Below are 19543 nucleotides of genomic sequence, written 5' to 3'. Positions count from 1 at the left end.
TGCAGGTAGTCAAACAATATGGCTAAGTGAATTTGCTTTAAGGAACTGAAATAAAAAATGTGAAAATTCCGTTGGGCCACAGTTCGAGTGGACATACTCTTTAAGAGCGGCCGTGCACTGCTGTAACCTCCCCTGGGTGGACGCTGCCAGATCACGCACGGATGATAATAATTATACTCAACAGAACAGTAGCTGGTTTTGTCCGCACTGGGGAGAGGAGCACCTCAGTGAAAGGGTGCTAATCCAAAGGAGACTAAGAAAAGGAGGTGGGGGTCAGGGCGGGGGTAGGGTAGCAGGGGTGGAGGGACCTTTGGCAAACTGTTAAGAAATATAAATTCAGCTACGTTTTATTGCTAACATATTTTGAAAGAGACTTTGAACGAGACTTTTGCATACAACTGTTTTTAAACCTGCTACAGAGAAGCATCGAATGGAAACTGAAATGATCAAAAACGTATTTACCCCCCTCTGTGATCTTATTATTTCATGTAAACCACTGAGATTTCACGCTGAAATAATTATCATTAGTCCAAGGCACACACGCAAGAACAGGAGAAAAGCTACTTTCAGGGTATGTGATCTCACCTTTGTGAGCCTTTCCATTGGGTCGCACACAGGCATTGTCAGAGAAACTACTTCAATTAACGACAGAACAATATTGATTTGCATCCTGATAATGATCTCAGGACATATTTTAGAAATAGCTGGAGGTAAATGTTCCTATTAAATCAATGGTGGCGAAAGCGTATTTAATTCAACCATAAATAAAATCGGTAACTGACGTGATTAGCATGGTGGAACCAAAAGTCAGCTTCTGAAAGTATAATGCAAAGGGGGCAAAGGTCCCCTGTGGTATGTTTACATGGCAAATACATAAAGTACTGTGGCCGCCTTGAGAACATGTCAAATTCTTTGCTCTTAAATTTTCCTGTGCCGTCCGAGCAAGAAATGAACCATGCATCCCACAATAACTTGAGAGGTTTTTTCTTGCATGAGATACTGTTGTGGAAATCATCTTGTTTGAATGTAAACCCACATGCCTTGTGTTAAGGAAGTTCTGCAGTTTGCCAATGAAACGCATTTCAGTAAGCTATTTGCAAAGAAGAAGAATGCTTTTCTTTTACCTTTACCATCCTAATTAGTGTTTTCAACTGATAAATGTGAAGCTGTAAGTCCATCCGGTCCGTCAACCAGGTGCAGATCACACTCATGGAGCTGTTGTACCATTGCTGAAAAGAGAGACAAAAGTTCTCCAGCGACACGTCATGGGCGTTTATAGAGCAGAGAGGGGCAGGCACCCCCACTCCGTCCCAAGGGGAAACAAAATGGTTAAAGAGGATTTGAGAGCATAGAGATCATGAACAATCATTGACACACAATCTCAAGAGACCAGACCAGACCAGACTAAAAGAGATGGGTCTGGACTCTGAATGTAAAACAGAATCCCTCCACGATAGACACCTCATATACTGTATGATCAATTCATATAGATCACACTTTCTCTTCTGATTCTCCGTTTTGTTGGTCAGTTTTTCTCCCTGGAGACTCAAGTCTCTGTTTATTTCCTAATGCTATTGTCTTGGTGCCCAGGAGATAGGGCTTCTCCACTGAGCTAACTGATGCCACTTACTACTTACCTTTGGAAATATCCAGCCTTCGTCTGCTAAGGACAACTCCAAGAATCATGGTTAAGAGCCTTATAAAAATCTAGGACCAAGTTAACTTTCATTTTCCTCGCTGAGGTGTTTGGATCAAGACAATGAAAGAGGGTTTCTCTTTAATGGCCAAATTATACCCTGGGCCTCTTCCGTGCCCTTACATGGGCTGTGCAATCTGTTTTAATCTTAACACCAAAAAATTATGGAAGATGAGAGAAAAAAAACCATCTAGAAATGAGCTCATTTCAAGCTGTTGAAATCATACTTCCCCTGAAGGGGGTTAAATTTTGCTTCTTGTCTGTGAAAAATGCTTGAAGCTGTGTCACTTTAGACTGCCACCCCTGTGGAGCAGGAAGTCTCTGGTGCGGTTTAATTCTGCAGCACTGCTCATATATTCATAAATCTCACTCGGAGACATATGAACAGTGTTATGAAGTGTCAGTATGAAAAAAAATCTAATCTTTTAAACTTCACCAGGTTTCATTACGCATTGCCGCTTATACCAAACAATTTACAAATAAAATGAAAAGGTGTGGATGGACCTATGGAGTTATTTATTGGGCATCTATATGAACTGGGCGCAGAAAAGATGTAAAAAAAAAAAAAGAAAAGAAGAGTGGTTAGAGAATTGAGACGATGCACACGCTCATGCTAACCAACACACATACACACATATGCACACACACACACACACACATGCACATACACTGCACACCAGTGGGGATTTGAAAAGCATAAATAAAAACATGTTTCTGATGGTAACTCCACCCTTTCTCACCTAAAGATCATCCAAAATCAGTTTATGCCTAACACTCACAGTTTTTCCCAAGCCTTGTTTCTGACTTAATTTTCTTAAAGAAAATTAATTTGGGTTTTTACTTGCGAGGGAGAGCTGCCAAGTTTCACCTTGCAAGAAGCGGCAGCGTCTCAGCCATGGCGCTCAGCGGCCTCTCGCAGATCTTTTATGTCTGGGCTCCTTCCTCGGCAGAGCCAACGCGCTCTCCTTGGAGCCCAGCCGCCATCAGAGACCACACGCCCCAGTCAAGGCAGCGCCGAAGCCTCGCTGCCAACTCCTGCTCTTTTAAAGATCAGGAGGCGACGCTGTCGGGGGAGGCACCTTCTGTCCCTCCCCAGGGAGCAGGCGGCGGGGGTGGGGGTTTCTGTCTTGAGATCTGCGCTCCCCTCCGTGGAGGGGTGCTTGCCGGGTCAGGCTGCTTCAGGCATGGACAGGTTTTCCCCTCTAGGAGTGAGAACATGTTACGGAAACTTTTTTTCAGGGGGGTAGTGGTTATTGGGGTGTTTTTGGCACCTCCTGCCTTGGGATCTGGAGCCTGTGCTGTCACTGGATTTGGGTTTGTTGGGAAGAGGCCCGGGGCCAGGGGTGTCACTGGGTCACTGGCGTGACCTTACTCTGGGCAGCTGGGGATGCTCTTGTGTTCACCCCAAACCTCATTTTCTGGCTGTTTCTGACATGCAACCTGGGGACTCGGATAACCTATTTGGAGAGTTATGAGCAATCCCTCTATAGTCTATACCCTCCACCCCCAGCTCCTGGGGATGAAAGAGGACCTTCAAGGGGCCCGGATGACCTCCTGGCCAGCCCTGCCAGCCCAGGGCCTTACGATGGCTCATCTCAGGGACACAAAGAGGAATGTGGCGCCCTGGCTTCCCGGCAGAGGTGGCATTTTGCTTTGGCTGTGACAACAGGCAAAGCGGCGCTGGCTCCGCTCACTGCCAGCAAGCCTTGGGCGACATGCCTTTTCTCTTTGCTGAGAGACGTGCCACCTTCCAGGAAAAAATAACGACCCCCACCCCTGTTTTACAAGAGTGGCTCCCCTTCTTGTAAATGGCTTTGAGGGAGTAAAAAATAAACACACACAAAGGTAGAGCACCATCAGGACGCTCCCCACTGCGGAAAGGATGGCGGGGCGGCCCCGCAGAGCGCAGCGGCTCCGTGGATCACACGCACAGATTCCCACCCCAGGAGAGCAAGCAAGCCCTGGAACATCCATTCCTCCTGGATCTCACATCCAGCAAGAGAAGTGTAAAAAGTGGATGATGCCCCATTGGCTACACATTTAAAGAGGCAAAAGGGAGAAGTCGCTCCTTCCAAACCTTCTGCTCAGGAGATGAAGTTGGCGGCACGTTTGGCGCAGCACGGCGCTAACTTGGTTTTCTGCAAAGGCGCTTAGAGGCATTTGGATGTTGGAGAAAGCCGGAGTCACTGCCTTCTAGAACTTTAAAATGGCAGAGGGGAAAGGGACCTTTCACATTACCCTTTGCAGAGGAGAAAACAAAGGCCCAGAGAGGTGAAGCAACTGGCCCAAGGTCACACAGTGAGCGAGTCCAATCCTCCAGGATTAAGCACGGACTGAAATAGTGGCTTATCGGATCACTCCTCCCTGAGAGGCTAGAACAATGGTGTGCTCTTCAGGAGAGCTAGTCCCGTGCATCTCTTCCCAGCTTCACATCCAGGGTAGCACCTTGGTAGGCAGGAAATAGGCCATGGTGGGAATAGTTACACCATGGTGGGAATAGTTACACCATGGTGGGAATAGTTACACCATGGTGGGAATAGTTACACCATGGTGGGAATAGTTACACCATGGAAATAGGCTAACGGCGCAGGCCAGGGCATTCTCCCTCCCAGAAAGCCCGTTGTTAAACAGTGATCAGCCGGCTCCTGGCCTCTGGGTGGCTCCTCTGCTTCCTCATGCAATTTGCAGGGCTTACTCGCCAGGTTCGCTTTAGTTGAGATTGATGCTAATACAGCAGATTTGTTATGATTCTTCTGAAGAGGAAATTAATACAACATTTTTAGTTCTTCCCATTTTGTTTTCTCTGTGGTTCAGATAAGCCTTTTCCAGAGATATTCTAACACCTGGGCACTACAGTTTTGGCAAAATGTTCTCTAAATCCTTAGGAATAAAAATTGTGAGCTGATGACATGCACTGAGTATTTAAGTATAATCGCGGCTCCTTTGCTGCCTGCTCTTAACTTGGGTATATTCATTGGAAACTTCCTAAGTAAGGTTATTTTATCCTAAAAAAGTACTGGAGAAATAAAATCCCAGCACCCTCGACAGCTGTACAGTATGCCCTCTGGGGATATCCTGGAAGGGTTTGGTAGTTGGAACCAGAAAGGACGCCTGTCATAGCTGTGGCCTGCAGGACAACCGGGCCCTGGGAAAGTTGGGGACTGCTCCAGGAGCAGCAACCACTTCCGAGGGCTCGCAGACGAGCTGGAGGCTGACCTAATACAGTGCCATTTACCTCTTCTTCCTTCCATCCTACAATGTGGCCAGTAAGAGCGCAGACCTCACCTGTCTCTTGCCTGAGTTTGTGATCTTGGACAAGTTACTTACATTCTCAGAGACTCAGTTTTCTGACCAATAAATGGGGATTAACCAGCCTTTCCTCCTTTTTGATGACTAAATGAAGTCACGTGCGTAAAACCCGCATCACAGTACTTGGCATGTGATAAAGGCCTCAGTAAATGCTGCCAACATTGCCACCACCACCATCACCATCGTCATCGTCTTCCCCCCTCTCCCCTCACTCTCTTTCCTCCCAAGAAATACCAGGAAACAAGGGGGGAAGCAGAGCAGGCACTGGGGAAAGCTGTGCGGTGCAGGGGCAAATGATTCCTAATGAGTGTCTCTGGAATGGCAAGCATAAGTCTGAAAGGACACATGGAGCTCTTAGCAATGCAATTCTGATAGGCCATCCCCCGAACCGACTAAACCATTCTGGAGGCGTAAAGCACATTTCTAGGTATGCTGATCTAGATTCAAACCCCGAGTGGGTAAGTTACAGCTTCGTCTTGGGTTGCCCCCCGTTGGCTGGGTAAGCTCAAGCAAGCGACTTGACTCTCTGACTCACTTTCCTCTCAGTGTGAATACCGGTACCTACTTCATAGGGTTACTGCGAGCATTAAAGAGACCATTACTTTATGTACAGTGCCTCACAGAGCGGCTGTCACATAGTCAGCACTCAACAAAATGCAGCCACCTTTGCTACTATTGCTCTCAGAAATATAATAGATATAAGTACTTTCAATACGAAACACAAAGGCGTTTTCTGGATTTATGTCTAGTAGAAGCTTAGGTCACTAACATGCAGATATACCAGGTCACACACTCTGTCCTGCAAACACACATGCCGTGCAGAGCACCTGTACACATAACATTTCTCCTCTGCAGTGTCAGGCTGCACTCTAACCAGGGCTAGGGAGAAGCAAGGGAGGCAGGGTCTTGCAAGCACAGGATTGGATACTGTCTTTAATTAATATTTTGATAGTTTGTTCCTCATGGATTTTTGGCATTAATTCTGATTTTTTAAATGCTGTATTACAATATTATTTTTTTTGATTCCTGTATTTCTTGAAACTGAGAAGTTCCAAAATTTTGCAACTGAGAAGTGACTCATATGCCTCCCTGCTCCCCACCCTTGGGTTCACTGTTCCCCTGGAAACTTTATCTCTAAGAGAAGCTGCAGGGTTGAGAGATAAGTCAGATACTTCACACCTCACTGGACAATATAGAGTCGCAGAAAATAGACCTTCACTTGGACTTGGAAGGTCCCTAATCAGCAAGATGGAGCATCACTACAGTGACCATGGTCACCTCCCCTTAGATCCCCATCCGATGTTAATTTGATGTCCTAAAGAGACCTTACTGTTAACGACTCACTTGTTTTCAGAGCAAGCCATGTATCACACGAGTGGCAATGGAAACAAGGAACCGAGGCTGAAAGGAGGTGGAACTATTCATTGTGCTTCCATACTCACTAATCATGCGGGTAACTTACCCCTTAACTTACACAACCTGTCAGACCAGCCCATTCTATAAGACATCAGAGTCTACTGTTTTAAACAAAGTACTGTTTCACACAAGGTTATACACACACACACACACACACACACACACACACACACACACACACACTTAATAAAAATAGCTACCAACTTGTTGAATACTGAGCCCTTACAACATGTAGACACTATGCATTCTACAAGCATTACATCCTATTTAATAAAGAGCTAATATGCTAATTAGACCAAACAGCAGAATGACTGTCCAGATGAAGCTGGGACTGCGAGGGGCTGCGAGGGGGCTGTGAGGGCCGGTTGAGGCTGCGAGGGCCAAGCCCCTTGCATGAATTTCATGCATCGGGCCTCTAGTAATTACATAAGAGGTTGACACTATTAACAGCTCTGTAAAAAAGGGGGGCATAGATAAATTAAATAACTAAGTAGCCTGTTATTAAGCTCAATATTTTAAAAAACTAATGGCTTGTTTATATAGAAACAGCTCTAGTTCCCTGGGCAAAGTCATTCCGCTTGGAGCTTCTCAAAGGAGAAGTGTGTGGGTGGGATAATGCTGTTGAACCCATCTCAGAGCCAGAGCGTGGCTTGGTGTTGAACAGATACTACTTTTTATGGGCTTAGAAAGTTGCTAAGCCCAGTGTGGGGAGTCAGGGGGGTTCCCATGGGAAACCACTCAATAGCCGTAGAGACCTGAGAGATGAGAGTCAATCACTATTGACAGTTAAGGGACATGATTAGAAGTTGGGTGGGGGTTAGGGGTGCCATTTGGTAATAAGAATCGACATATTTTTTCTTCTCCCCTGTAGCCCTGCCTGACTTACTTCCTTTTAGGTTGGTAACTCAGCAATTGCTACTGGAAAAAAGTGAGAAATTCTCACTTTGGGCAGTTTGAGTTTTCAAGGATTTAATTTTCCTAACAAAGTTTTACAGATAAAAGTTCTAACACTGATCAAAATTTTGATTCTGAAAACTTATACATCATAAGCTTTAAAATTGTCAGTGAACAGGGAGCGTGCAATATAGTAGAGCCGTGGGGAAATTCAGTTTCCTGTGAAATTAAAGAAGATGTCATCAGGGTGTCCTATGAGAGGGACAATATGGACAGTCTCATGAAAATAGTGTGGTGCGAAACTCAGCTCTTTCTGTGCTGCTTTCTTCTTTAAAGAAAAATTTTGTTGAGTGTGACATGCATGCAGTAGTATATCACTTTCAGGAAAACACACCCACATATGCACACACTTCCAACAAGACATGTTTTCCCAGGCCTATAACTGAGGGCAATATTTTGCCCAATATCGTAAACATGAGCTCTTTTAGAAACTGGATGGTATTTGGCCTAAGGAGCAATAATTGTATCATGCACAAACACACACCTTTTTTGATCAAAAACTTGTGAGTCAGTCCAATATATCTTAAGCATGAATGGGCGGAAATTCACAAGGATGTGAGTTCTATTGTTAGTTCACTTGTAAATATGTATTTCCTTTGAAACTGGCATGTTCCAGCCATTATACTGCAGGCAGGCAAAGCACTAAATGCCTGGATAGCTCCTGGCCAAACTCTAAAGAGTTGAGTCTTTATTGTCATCGATAGTCTCACTTCACAGAGTAAAGTGGTCCAGCAGCTAGCAAGAGATGGAGCCTGGACTCAAGAGCTGAGAGGCAGTGCATCCTAGTGGCTAAGAGAATGGCCTTGAACCGGGCTTCTCCTGCGTTTGATTCTTCACAAACCTGTTAACCTCTCTGTGCCTCCGTTTTCTCCTCTGTTAAGTGGGGATGGTAGTAAAAACTCCGTAGGGTTGTGGGGTTCAATGAGTTAACCCTTTTTGGTCCAATGTTGAGGCTGACGCGACAGACCAGGCGTTAGGAGCAGGTCCAACGTCGAGGCTGAGGTCGACACTGCAAACCGGTTCAACATTCAATCCCGTCAATTAATTTGGACCAGACTGAATTCCAAAAATAAAATTGGACCACAAAGGGTTACTATTTGCGGAGTGTTTACAACAGTGCCAGGCATGCACCAATTGTCCGCTGTGATGAGCGGAGCCATGAGTAAGAAAACACATCTCCCTGAGTACAAGCTCCTCAGGGCTGTGCAAAGCTTTCTGAGCAGGTTCTGTTCTCAAAAGGTCTGAGCAGACGGGTCATTTGTAACCTCTTGGTAACCAACCTGAATTTCCGGACTGAAGAAGCACTGTGAATGCTGGAGGGGTTTTATCTTTTCTTCGGAAAGTACCCTTTCTCCCACTCGGTATCTTGCCCAGAGTGTTTAATGGAGAAAGGGCATTTTCTTTGTTGGCAAGGAGTCAAAGAGGAAGATAATACTTTGTGCTACACCCATGTGACAAAGTTCTTCTCTCTGCTTTTTGTGACCAAAGTAGGTTATAATTAGTTAGGAAAAAACCCCACAGCCTATTTAACCGGATATATTGAAATACTGTAATGAAATCTTTTATGTTTGAAGCTTTCAATGCATATTTCTTCCTTACAATTTGGGCAATTTGAGAGCATGTGAAAGCATCATCCAGGGCTTCTTTACGCTTCTACCGAAGTGCCCACAGCTTCATCAACCTGAGCCTCAATTCCACAGCCATGTCTCTCGGGTGGGAGGATGGCCAGGCTGTGGCTGCATTCGTGTTCCAACTCAGACTCCCAGAGGCGGTGCTGGAGAAACCCTTGCAGGCTCCAGTCTTCCTTACCAAGTGGGCAAAGCCCTGAAGGACTGCATGCAGGTTTCAGGACTCGTGAGAGCTCCCTTGGGGCTTATCTCAAAGGGCATGTCATCTGAGTGCTTCTGCCTTATTGGAGTGTTGTCATAATCCAGGATCTGATTTACCAGAACAACTGCTCCCAGAAATGGGTATTTCCCAGTCACAGCGTCAGGACGCTCTGCTAAGAGCACAAAGACCCGGAAACCAGAGGCTACAGATTGTCGGAAGGACCTGAAAGGCTGTCCCAGAGGTTCTTCGCAGTTGAGGGTGTTTTTTCCAACATCTGTAATTCTTTGAGTGCCTGAAACCCCACCTATTTAAAGTCTTTGTACAACTGTCCCAGTGCTGTGGCTCTTCAAGGTGCTAAACTCTGGACTGCATTCCCTGAAAGTCTGATGCATCCAGCCTGATGGGGAAGGCAGGTTACCTTGTTGAAAACCACGGTCCCATTGGCTATGGTTTCTATAACCTGGTGCTGAGGGTATATAGTTAGGCTTGTGCCTTTAGCTTCTTCTTCTAAGAAGAGATCGTGCAAACAAAAAGTAACTTTTAAAACGTAATTTAAATTCTTTACTGCTCAAAATTTTTGCTTCTTCTCTAGGAATGTATATAGTATTTAGCTTTTGGGAGCAATATTATTTTAGCCTCCTTAAAAAGTGCCTACATATTACGTTACTAATCTTTCACTAAAATAAGTCAGTGATTTTTAACCTTTTTCATCCCATGGCACACACGAACCAATTACTAAGTCTGTGGCACACCAAAAATCTATTATTTGCCAATCTGACAGAAAAAGATATAATTTTGATTCATTCACACTGGGAGGCTATGGTGTTGGCTGATGCAATTTTTAAAAGAAAAGAGAAGATGGTGTCCCTAACTAAATAATCTTGCAGCACACTGGTGTAAAATCGCTGAAATAAGTAGTTACCTATTCAACACCAAATCTCAAGTCTCTAATCCTGAAATGTGGAGAAATACCAACCAACAAGTGTCTTGAGTATTGAGATTTCTTATGAATGATCAAAATGATGACTCCATACTTGGACTCCTGACCTACGGTGCTGTGGTCTTCCAACCCAAGTCCAGTGCTGTCACTATCAGTTGCCTGTAGAGACATATAAGGCAAGTCGAACCTGAAGGACCTTTCTGAAAGCAAATCAAGCAGGAGAGTTTATAATTCAAAGCTAAGCTCACGGGAGACTCTCTCTGGAAGACACGTTCTTTGTCTTTAGAAGTGGTTTGATTAACTTGTTGGCAATATATTTTAAAATTGTTATCTATTAATTTCAGAGAGAGAGAGAGAGAGAGAGAGAGAGATAAAGAGAGCGGAATTTCAATTTGCTGTTCCACTTATTTATGATTCATTATTTGATCTGACTGGGGATCAAGCCTGAAACCTTGGAATTGGGACAATGCTCAAACCAACTGAGCTACCTGGCTAGAGCTACTTGTTGGCAATCTTAGTAAGCTATCCAAAACCAGACTAGAAATGAGTTTCATTTTCTTTTACTTTTTTTTGCCTCTGCATCAATCAGATTGTATGAAACCCAACTAGTCATACATTTTCTTGCATCCTGCCCAACGCCATGTTTCAATATGGCAGGTGGTTACCTGCAAGGAGATGCGATGGTCTCTGAAAGGCTTTCTTCTCTAATACTTTCCAGTAGGTATTGCTGAACATGGTATGCCACCTCTCAATGAAAAAGCCAAGTCAAATCAACTCAGATGTTTACCCAAAGACAGGAAAGCACTAATATCCCCCTCAAGCAGAAGCTGAGTCAACTCAAACAGAGATCCCACTCTGCCATCATTCCCACACCAAAGTAAGTGCTCTATAAAAAGATGGAGATCAAGCTTTAGAGAACAGATGCAAAATAAAAAAAATTGAAAGCAGGATCTCCAAGAGATATCTGCACACCCATTTTCATAGAAGCATTATTGATAACAGCCAAAAGGTAGAAGCAACCTAGGTGTCCCCTTACAGATGAATGGATAAGCAAAAGGGGATATATACACACCATGGAATATTATTCAGCCTTAAAAAGTAAGAAAACCCTGCCATATGCTACAACATGGGGGAACCTTGAGGGTAGTGTACAAATAACTGAAATAAGCCAGTGAACAAAAGGCCAATGCTGTCTGATTCCCACTTCCACGCGGTATCTGGAAAGTCAAGTTCATAGAGAGAAATGGGAAGGCGGTAGCCTGGGGCTGGGAAGAGGAAAATGGGAGCTATTGTTTAATGGGGACAGAGTTCAGTGTTGCAAGATGAAAAGAGTTCTGGAAACTGGTTGCACAACAGTGTGAATGTGCTTAACACGACTGGAAGTGTACACTTTGAAATGGTCAACATGGTACATTTTATGTTTATTTTGCTATAATTAGAGCAAAAAGCTGGGAACTGAGAAGTCACTTCCCACCCTGGAAAGGAAACCGTCCTTAAGAAAGCTTGGTTATTGAGCAATAACTGGAAACACAGCCGTGTCTCACAACACGCCCCACATTCTTTGTAAGATGAACATGGGCATCTTATTTAATACCAGGGCTGAGACAATTTCTCAAGGCCAAATTTTGAGACTGAAGAACAAAGAACAAATCTGGTACATTTGCTCAGTCATTTATTTGCTTTATTTAAAACATGCCACGGGGCCAACTTCTAAATCTGTGAAACAGAATTAAATGAAGCCCCGAGATGAAGACTGAGATCCTCATAGAGAAACGGGTCCAAACAACAAAAAAGGGCACATTTTCACACTGTCACGTCACCTCGGGTCTTCACGGAGACTCCCCTTACCAGCCCCCACCCCTGACTTGCCAAGCACAGATTTGTTCCAGCAGCGCTCAGCCCTGACACCCCGTCCCTCAGCCCCACAGGGCAGCAGCTCCCCACCCAGGAATCACTCCCACCACCACCGACTTACTAAGGTTTGGAATGTGTGCTCAGGGAGCCCTTATTCTTGGAAACAATTAAGTAGAATTAGGCTAATAATGCAAGGCTGGCAAAGCTTTTGCCCTTTGCTGAGGAATAACTCCTACATGGAACAGTTATACTAATAAAAATCATGTATTTCTTAAACGCCTCGAAATGATCTCTGCACCAAGCTCAGCAATTAGCACCGTCCCACTGAGGACCATTCATTCCCCAGGCTGGGGGGCTTAATCTCTGTGCTCGCGCCACCGTGTCCTCCTTCGGTGGAAATACAGTCCGAGGCTTCGGGCAGGGAAGAGCATTTCTGCAAGTGGGCATGTCACACGGGGCTCAATTCCCTGGTCATTTAGAGGGTGCAAGGGACTCGGGAAGGGCTGGGTGCTCCCCGCCAGGCCCCAGTGGAGGCCCAGGCCAAGGTTTTCTTGCCCCTGTTCTTGAGCTTGAGGGAGGATGGGAAGAAGGCCTTTCCTCAGGTGGCCTTGTCTACCAGGGGTTCTCCCCACCACCCAAGCCCACTCTCCTCCTCACGGGAGCTATTCATGGCCTTCCTCTGGGCCAGAAGCAATAGATGTGCCACCTCCAAGTCTGGGCAGAAAGTGACCGCTGAGCAAAAGGGGGACACAGACCCTCCTGCGGACGCTTTGTCTCCTTGACAACACCCAGCTGGTGGCCCAAGGAACAGACTTAATTTCTTCTCGCTCTTGCCCACCCTCCCTGCCCCATTCCTCTTTCCCCCTTTCTCTCTAGACGCAAACGTACCACATCCGACATAAAGTCGCCGAAATAGCAATCTTGTCTCTGAATATATAAATTGCAAAAAATTGATATGAATAAATCTGCAAGTAGCACACTGATTGTGGCACATTTTATCAAAAAACGGCGCTTGGGTGCCTGGTGGCTGGGGAGGGGGTGGTGTCATTACACGTACAGGAAAACAGCTGCAAACTCCCAGTGTGTCTACTTGGATCCGAACGGAGGCCTGACCTCCTGTTCCTTGCCATGAACCCTGAGTTCACACTCATATTTTACATGTTACAGGAAGCCCCAGCTCGCCCCAGGGGTGCTGCAAACACACGCAGAAGCCAGATGCAGCCCCCCTCCTGCTCCTTAATGCACCTGAAGAAGCTCGACATTCAAAAGCTGACATGCTCACAGCTTAAGGTCACTTCGGATTTTGTAAAGAGGAGGACAAAACCAGGAATGCTTCTAGGGCTGGGCTGCCAGCGGGGAGGCGGAGGGATTACAAGAAACCTGTGACTCTGCCTCTTTCTGCCTTTGCTGGTAGTTTTTTTGTGTGTGAACAAGTGCCATACAACAGATTGAGCCTCGTATAAAGGCCTGAGACTGTGCAAGGGCTCCCCGCTGGGCCTCAGCTGTGCTTGCAATTAGCAATAGGCACGGAGTGATTATTGTTGGGGTAGCGGATGGCAATGCGAAGTGACAAGTTTTATGGGGGAAGTTGGGAGTGGGGATGGTCTGCAAGTTTCTCTTTCTTTCTCTTTTCTTTCTCTTTTCTTTCTTGTTCTGCAAAAACCCTTCCTTGGGAGGCTGCAACCGCCCGTTTCAGTGAAAGCTGCTCGCCCCCCTCATCATTGAAAGGAACATTTTTCTCGGTGCTTTAGAATCCGGTTTTCTAGGTCAGAGCTTCCTTGCTGCCCTATTTAATGTCAGAAATACCCATTTGCCTCAAATTAGCAGAGATCTCGGAGTTGAGGGCAGGAGATTAAGCACACAAAATTACTCAGCAGGTGACGGTGGGGTGGATTTGGGGGTTGAGAAGTCTTTAAAACTGACTACAAGACATTATATACTTCTGACAAAGGAACGTAGTAATCCTACCTGCTTGCTTTAACCACTGTTGTTTGCCTATTATTAGGTGCTTTAATGCTCATGAGAGCAAAACTATTGCTGCTACTACTCAATTACCATAGTAACTCACACCAGTGACCTCTTAGTGCAGGGCTTCCAGCCCAGCTGAACCAATCCAGAGAGTTTGTGTCTTTTTACTTCTTTAAATAGTGACATAAACTTGGACTGGAAAGCTCCAGAGAGAGGCTACCCCCCCCCCCCTTTGTCCAGGGTAAGGACATGTTTTGAAATTTTGAGTGAGGGCCTTTCGCCGTTTGAATCCAAGGTGGTTCTGAAGTTTGTGGATTCGAGGGGGGTGGGGTGGGGAACGCCTTCAACAACATTATGAAGACACCGAACAATGCCACTAACAAGCGAAGAGCCTGTGCGTCAAAGGCAGCGGCCTCCCAGCTGCGGGAAAGCCCCGCGCCAGCCTGAGTCTCCAGCTCCTGGCCCCAACGTTTGGGAGGAGGAAAACTGGAGAACATCACAGGCTCGAACATTTGTGATGGGGAACGTGTACTATTTTATAACATCAGTTGGGCTAAAGGCAGACAGGACAAAACCACCCAGAGGGATTTGGTTGCAAGTTTTTAAGAGGAAATAACATTAACAGTAGAGTAGATTTCCCCAGCTTTGCATTTTCACTGGCCCATAAATGTGTATGTGAATACATACAGGCATTCTGTACACTGTGTCTGAATACGACTGGCAATCAGACTCCTAAGGTTACAGTAACATATTAAATGCTCTGAGAAGCCCTGCAGTAAAAAAAAGAACATCTCCATCTGACTTTGGTTTGTATTTTCCAAATGTATTTGACTAAAAAACAACAACACTTTTCCTGAGCCACCTATTAATATCTCTTAGGGTACTTATGTTCCATTGAATTCACTTTGGAAACAAAGTTCTATAGTGACATTCATAATAATACTTATCAATAATAATGAGATAAAACAGTGGTTCTCAACCTTCCTAATGCCACGACCCTTTAATACAGTTCCTCATGTTGTGGTGACCCCCCAACCATAAAATTATTTTCGTTGCTACTTCATAACTATAATTTTGCTACTGTTATGAATCATAATGTAAATGTCTGATATGCGGGATGTATTTTCATTGTTACAAATTGAACATAATTAAAGCATAGTGATTAATCACAAAAACAATATGTAATTATATATGTGTTTTCCGATGGTTTTAGGCGACCCCTGTGAAAGGGTCGTTCGACCCCCAAAGGGGTCACGACCCACAGGTTGAGAATCGCTGAGATAAAATAAAAATTAGCAATAAAAATAATGAGTAAATATGTAGTGAGCATTTATGTGTCAAGCACTATTCTAAGCAGTTTATATCGAACTCTAATTTACCTGACAACCTCAAGATGTAGTTACTTTTTAAATCCCATTTACATTTCTATAGCATATACTATTTATATGAATTTGCTCTCTCTGAAAAAGAGAGAAAGGGAAACATAGGAAGCCATATCTAATAATTGGTTTTTAATTTGCATTATATGTTTCCTGCTTCCGACTCTCCAGAGATCCTGACGCAACGGGGGCTCCTTCAATAACAACTTCTTCCTATAACTCCGTGCCCTACTTAATACCAAGTTAAATGAGTGAGGTATGACTTCCTGCAAAACTCTTCCACCTTTGAAGCGAAGGTGCCCAAATAGCAAAATATGCCTTTCCCTTCTCTCTCTCTTCATTAGTCTCCCAAGCGCTCCTGTCCTGAAAGAATCCAATTTCGGTATCAAAATTAGATCTGTGCTGGCCGTACACAGTCTGACTTCTGAGACTGCTGGGCGTCTAAGTAACTGAATAAACATGTAACCAGTTGTCAAGCCCCGAATGAACAATGGAACATGGCCCACCGCTGGCTGTTCCAATGCCCCCTGGCTGGTCAGCAGGACCCATCACAGCAAATCAGGACGGAGTGGAGCCTGTGACTGCTGTTCAATAGACAAGTTTTGTAGCAAATGTCACTTTCAGTGAGCGGACTAAGGGAACTGTGATACTTAAGAGAAAAGAAACAGCTCTCTTATGTACCTGGATTTCCTCAGTTCAGGCTCTTTCTCTCTTCAAGAGACATGAATAATGAGTGCAATGTGATTAAGCCCCAATCAGCTTCTGACCAGGCCTTATCTGCCACCTGGGCCGCCCAGGGCAGGTGTGCAGTTTGCGAATTAACAAACTGACTCTGGTTAACAATACCTTTTTCTGGGGCCTATTTTTCTCTGGATATGTTGGGGATTTAGTCCTAGGCCTCCCTGTGCATTGAGAAAATGGACCCCCGTGCCTTTAGCCTCTGTCCTCTCAAAGGAACCTACTGTTTTGAGAAAATGTATAGTTACAATCCAAATTCACACTTTCAGGCCATCTCAATCACTTGACGCTCAATTATGTTGAAAACAAAATTCTAGTTTTGGTGGCACATCCTCCCACCTATTATCCACGAGAGGAGTGGGAATAATTGATCTGAAAACTATTCTCTGATGTGCATTCAGGGACTGCCGAGGTAACGAGAGGGATTCATTCTGTGAGCTGGACTCAGATTATTCACGAACAGCATCTGCCCACCCCCTGATTGCTTCTTAGGTACAGGAACTGCCTTCGGAGTTAACTGCATTAATTCACAAGCAGATTGACGTAAGCAACTGAACAAGAAATTTGCATACCATATAGAAACGATTATAGAAATCAGACTCTAAAATAAGGATTGTAACTCATGAACAGAACAGAAAGACCAAGTGGAGTGCCAGCGTTGTCTTCTTAAAACAAATGTGGTTGGTTAATCACATTAGGGCTAATTTCATAATTTGCACATATTAAACTTCCTATAGTTATGACTCATGAGAGTTTTGTGAGTCGAAGTTGAAGTTCTTATGCAGGAAAATTCACCTTGACTTTCAGGGAGCTGTTCTCCTGGCTGGGGCAGTTGAATCGTGACCCTCAATATAAAAACACATGTGATGTGTGCATTCACATGTTTCCCATGTTACCACATGGAAAACGCTCAGGTAAGTAGATCAATGCTTTAGGTCAAACCACCCAGCTGGTCTCCCAGCAGATGATGAAAGGACATGACTGTACCATCCTGGAGGCACCGTCCAGAGCTCGCGAATTCCAAGGCAACAAAAACTAGCAACTATAACCAGGCCAGTTTAAAACGTAAAAGTCCTCTAAGCCCCTTACCATGAGCTCTATGTCAACCTGCTCAGCCTGGGCTCTCGGAGGGCTGATTTCTGAGGAAGGGGTACCATCTTTTTAGGAACCAGAGATGGCACCGAGCGGTTTCCAAAAGGCAGTCAACAGAGAAGGCCTGGGCGCAGGCATGCTATCGGATGGTGGCCTGGAGCTGGAGGGAATGTTGGGTTTCAACAGAGGAGGAGGAGTGGTGAAGGCAGGAGAAAGATGGGAAGTGACCACAGAGCACGATCGCACAGGGCTGGCCAAGGCTTCTCAGACCCCCGGAGGAGACCTTGGGGGTGCAGAGCCACCGCCCCAGTGAGGGAGGCCAGAAGCAGGTGTCGCTGCCCCGGGCTCAGGGCTCAGGAAAGAGACGCAGTGCTGCCTGGGAGCCGTGAACATGTGTTCCCCTCATGCAGCTGGGACCTGCCTCCCATGGCGCCCTTTCCTCTTGCTTTATTTTTAATCTCTGGAAACCTTCTTCCCCTCTTACTACTTCTCACTGCGTGTGACTCTATTTTTTCTTCTCTTTCTGGGAGAAAAAAAAAATCAACAACCCACATTTGCCAGATCGCTCACCCCAACCCCCTCCTGGGGAACCTGTTACCCATCCCTGGAGAAGGCACGAACCCCCAAGCCTGTCTTTGCACAGGACGTGCTTGACCTTGCTGGGTGCCCTCCGCATCTACAGCTGGTTTTGGACCCCCGGGCAGGGAGGAGAAGCCGGCTCAGACCGCACCCCGTCCACCCCCCGCCTCTCAGCCAGGTCTAGGGCCCGAGCACGCAGAGCTACACCCCACAGCAGCCATGAGTTAATGTGCGGCCGGGCCGGCCGGCCGGGATCACCCTCCCCCGCCATGAATGCTCCGCGTCTGTCCGCGAGCCTCCCGCCCCCATCTCCGCCACCCCCCCTTTTTTTTTGAGGCGACAGAATAAGAAATTAAACACTTGTGGGTTCATTCGAAAGAGTGAATGAAATTGAATAAGCTCTCAGTACTTGAGGCGCACAGCGAGCGCCTGAATGGGGCAAACCTCCTAAGTTGAATGGAGAGTCTTTTGGGACCAATTTGTCTCTTTTCACTCTTTATTCTTCCCTTTTTGCTGACAGATGTACAAAGGCGGAACTGCGCCGTGCAGCTTATCCGCATGCACCCGCAGCAGCTGTCACTTTTGTCGAGCAAGTTAATCAAGCAAATGCCACCATATCCCACTTCTATAAGGAACAACATGTTATAGACAGGAGTCTTGCTAGAAAGAGACTTTATTTTAACTTTGATTGGCTTGGGTTCCCCGCCCCTCCCAATACACCCCCCTTTTTTCCCCCAAAAAAAGGAGGGGGAGGGGGGATTGTGCCCAAGCCAACAATTTGGCTACGATCACGTTAGATTTAATAATAATATTGTGCGTGGGGCTGAGGATTCATTTGGAGTTCTCTCCCAGGGGCTGAGGGATGGCCCGGGTCTGGGTGGGTTTTTTTAGCGTGCCATAGTTTGTGTTGGATTGTTAGGCTGTCTGACTCAAGTAGTAAAAAGAAAAGCCGAGGGCAGAACATAGTGTTACCCCGCGGATGTCTTGGATTAATTTTATTCTCTTTTCCTTTGTAAAGCAGGTTGTGTTATTTACGTATTTCTTTTGATAGACCCCCTTGCCCGGCCAAGCTCACAAAGTCTGCTAAACACATAAAAGCATTTCTTTGTGCATCCTGCCCTCAGTGAGTTCTTGAAGCGGGCTGCCCGCATTCATTTCTAATGTGCACCAACAAATGCACACAGGCCTCCGTTTCTCGAGTTCTGTGCAAGCCAAGCGGGGCGCCTTTACAGAATCTCGTCAGGTCCCCATCCCCGTCCCCTGTGCGGGGTCACCAGGACTTGGTGATGTGCACGCAGCCACAGGCAGGAGCCAGCCTCGCTAAAGGGTGGACGGTGCTGACGCAGCTACTGCCCCCGCGCCCACTCACTGGGGAAAGTGGATGCCGAAAGCAGACATATTTTGAATAAACAAACTCTTTAGAAACAATGCAGAGAGGACTTTCCACAGGCCAAGGGATTTGCCACATTCAAGAGCTGGCTAACAGCTGACGATCTATCTGGTAAGCTCTTTAAAGCTTCAAGAGGGAAAAACAACTCTTTCCCTCCCTCCCTCCCTTCTTCCCTTCCTTCCTTCCTTCCTTCCTTCCTTCCTTCCTTCCTTCCTTCCTTCCTTCCTTCCTTCCTTCCTTCCTTCCTTCCTCCCTCCCTCCCTCCCTCCCTCCCTCCCTCCCTCCCTCCCTCCCTCCCTCCCTTCCTTCCTTCCTTCCTTCCTTCCTTCCTTCCTTCCTTCCTTCCTCCCTCCCTCCCTCCCTCCCTCTCTCCCTTCCTCCCTCCTCCTCCTTTCATT

At 45.9% G+C, this 19543-nt stretch overlaps 1 protein-coding gene across 10 annotated transcripts in view; it reads right to left on the bottom strand.

Annotated features, from left to right (window-relative positions):
• The window catches only part of CADPS (calcium dependent secretion activator), a 447566-nt gene that overhangs the window by 3201 nt on the left and 424822 nt on the right, over positions 1-19543 (bottom strand). For all 10 annotated transcript variants that reach the window (XM_059663078.1, XM_059663082.1, XM_059663077.1 and 7 more), the window contains one exon: positions 1125-1229. In XM_059663078.1, the coding sequence (XP_059519061.1) occupies positions 1125-1229 (105 nt within the window). The remainder of the gene's footprint in view (positions 1-1124; positions 1230-19543) is intronic.

Source organism: Myotis daubentonii, chromosome 14 (assembly GCF_963259705.1).
Source record: "Myotis daubentonii chromosome 14, mMyoDau2.1, whole genome shotgun sequence".
Lineage (NCBI taxonomy): Eukaryota > Metazoa > Chordata > Mammalia > Chiroptera > Vespertilionidae > Myotis > Myotis daubentonii.
Note: the sequence above shows the minus strand (reverse complement) of the source record. Positions and strands in the feature narration are given on the sequence as shown.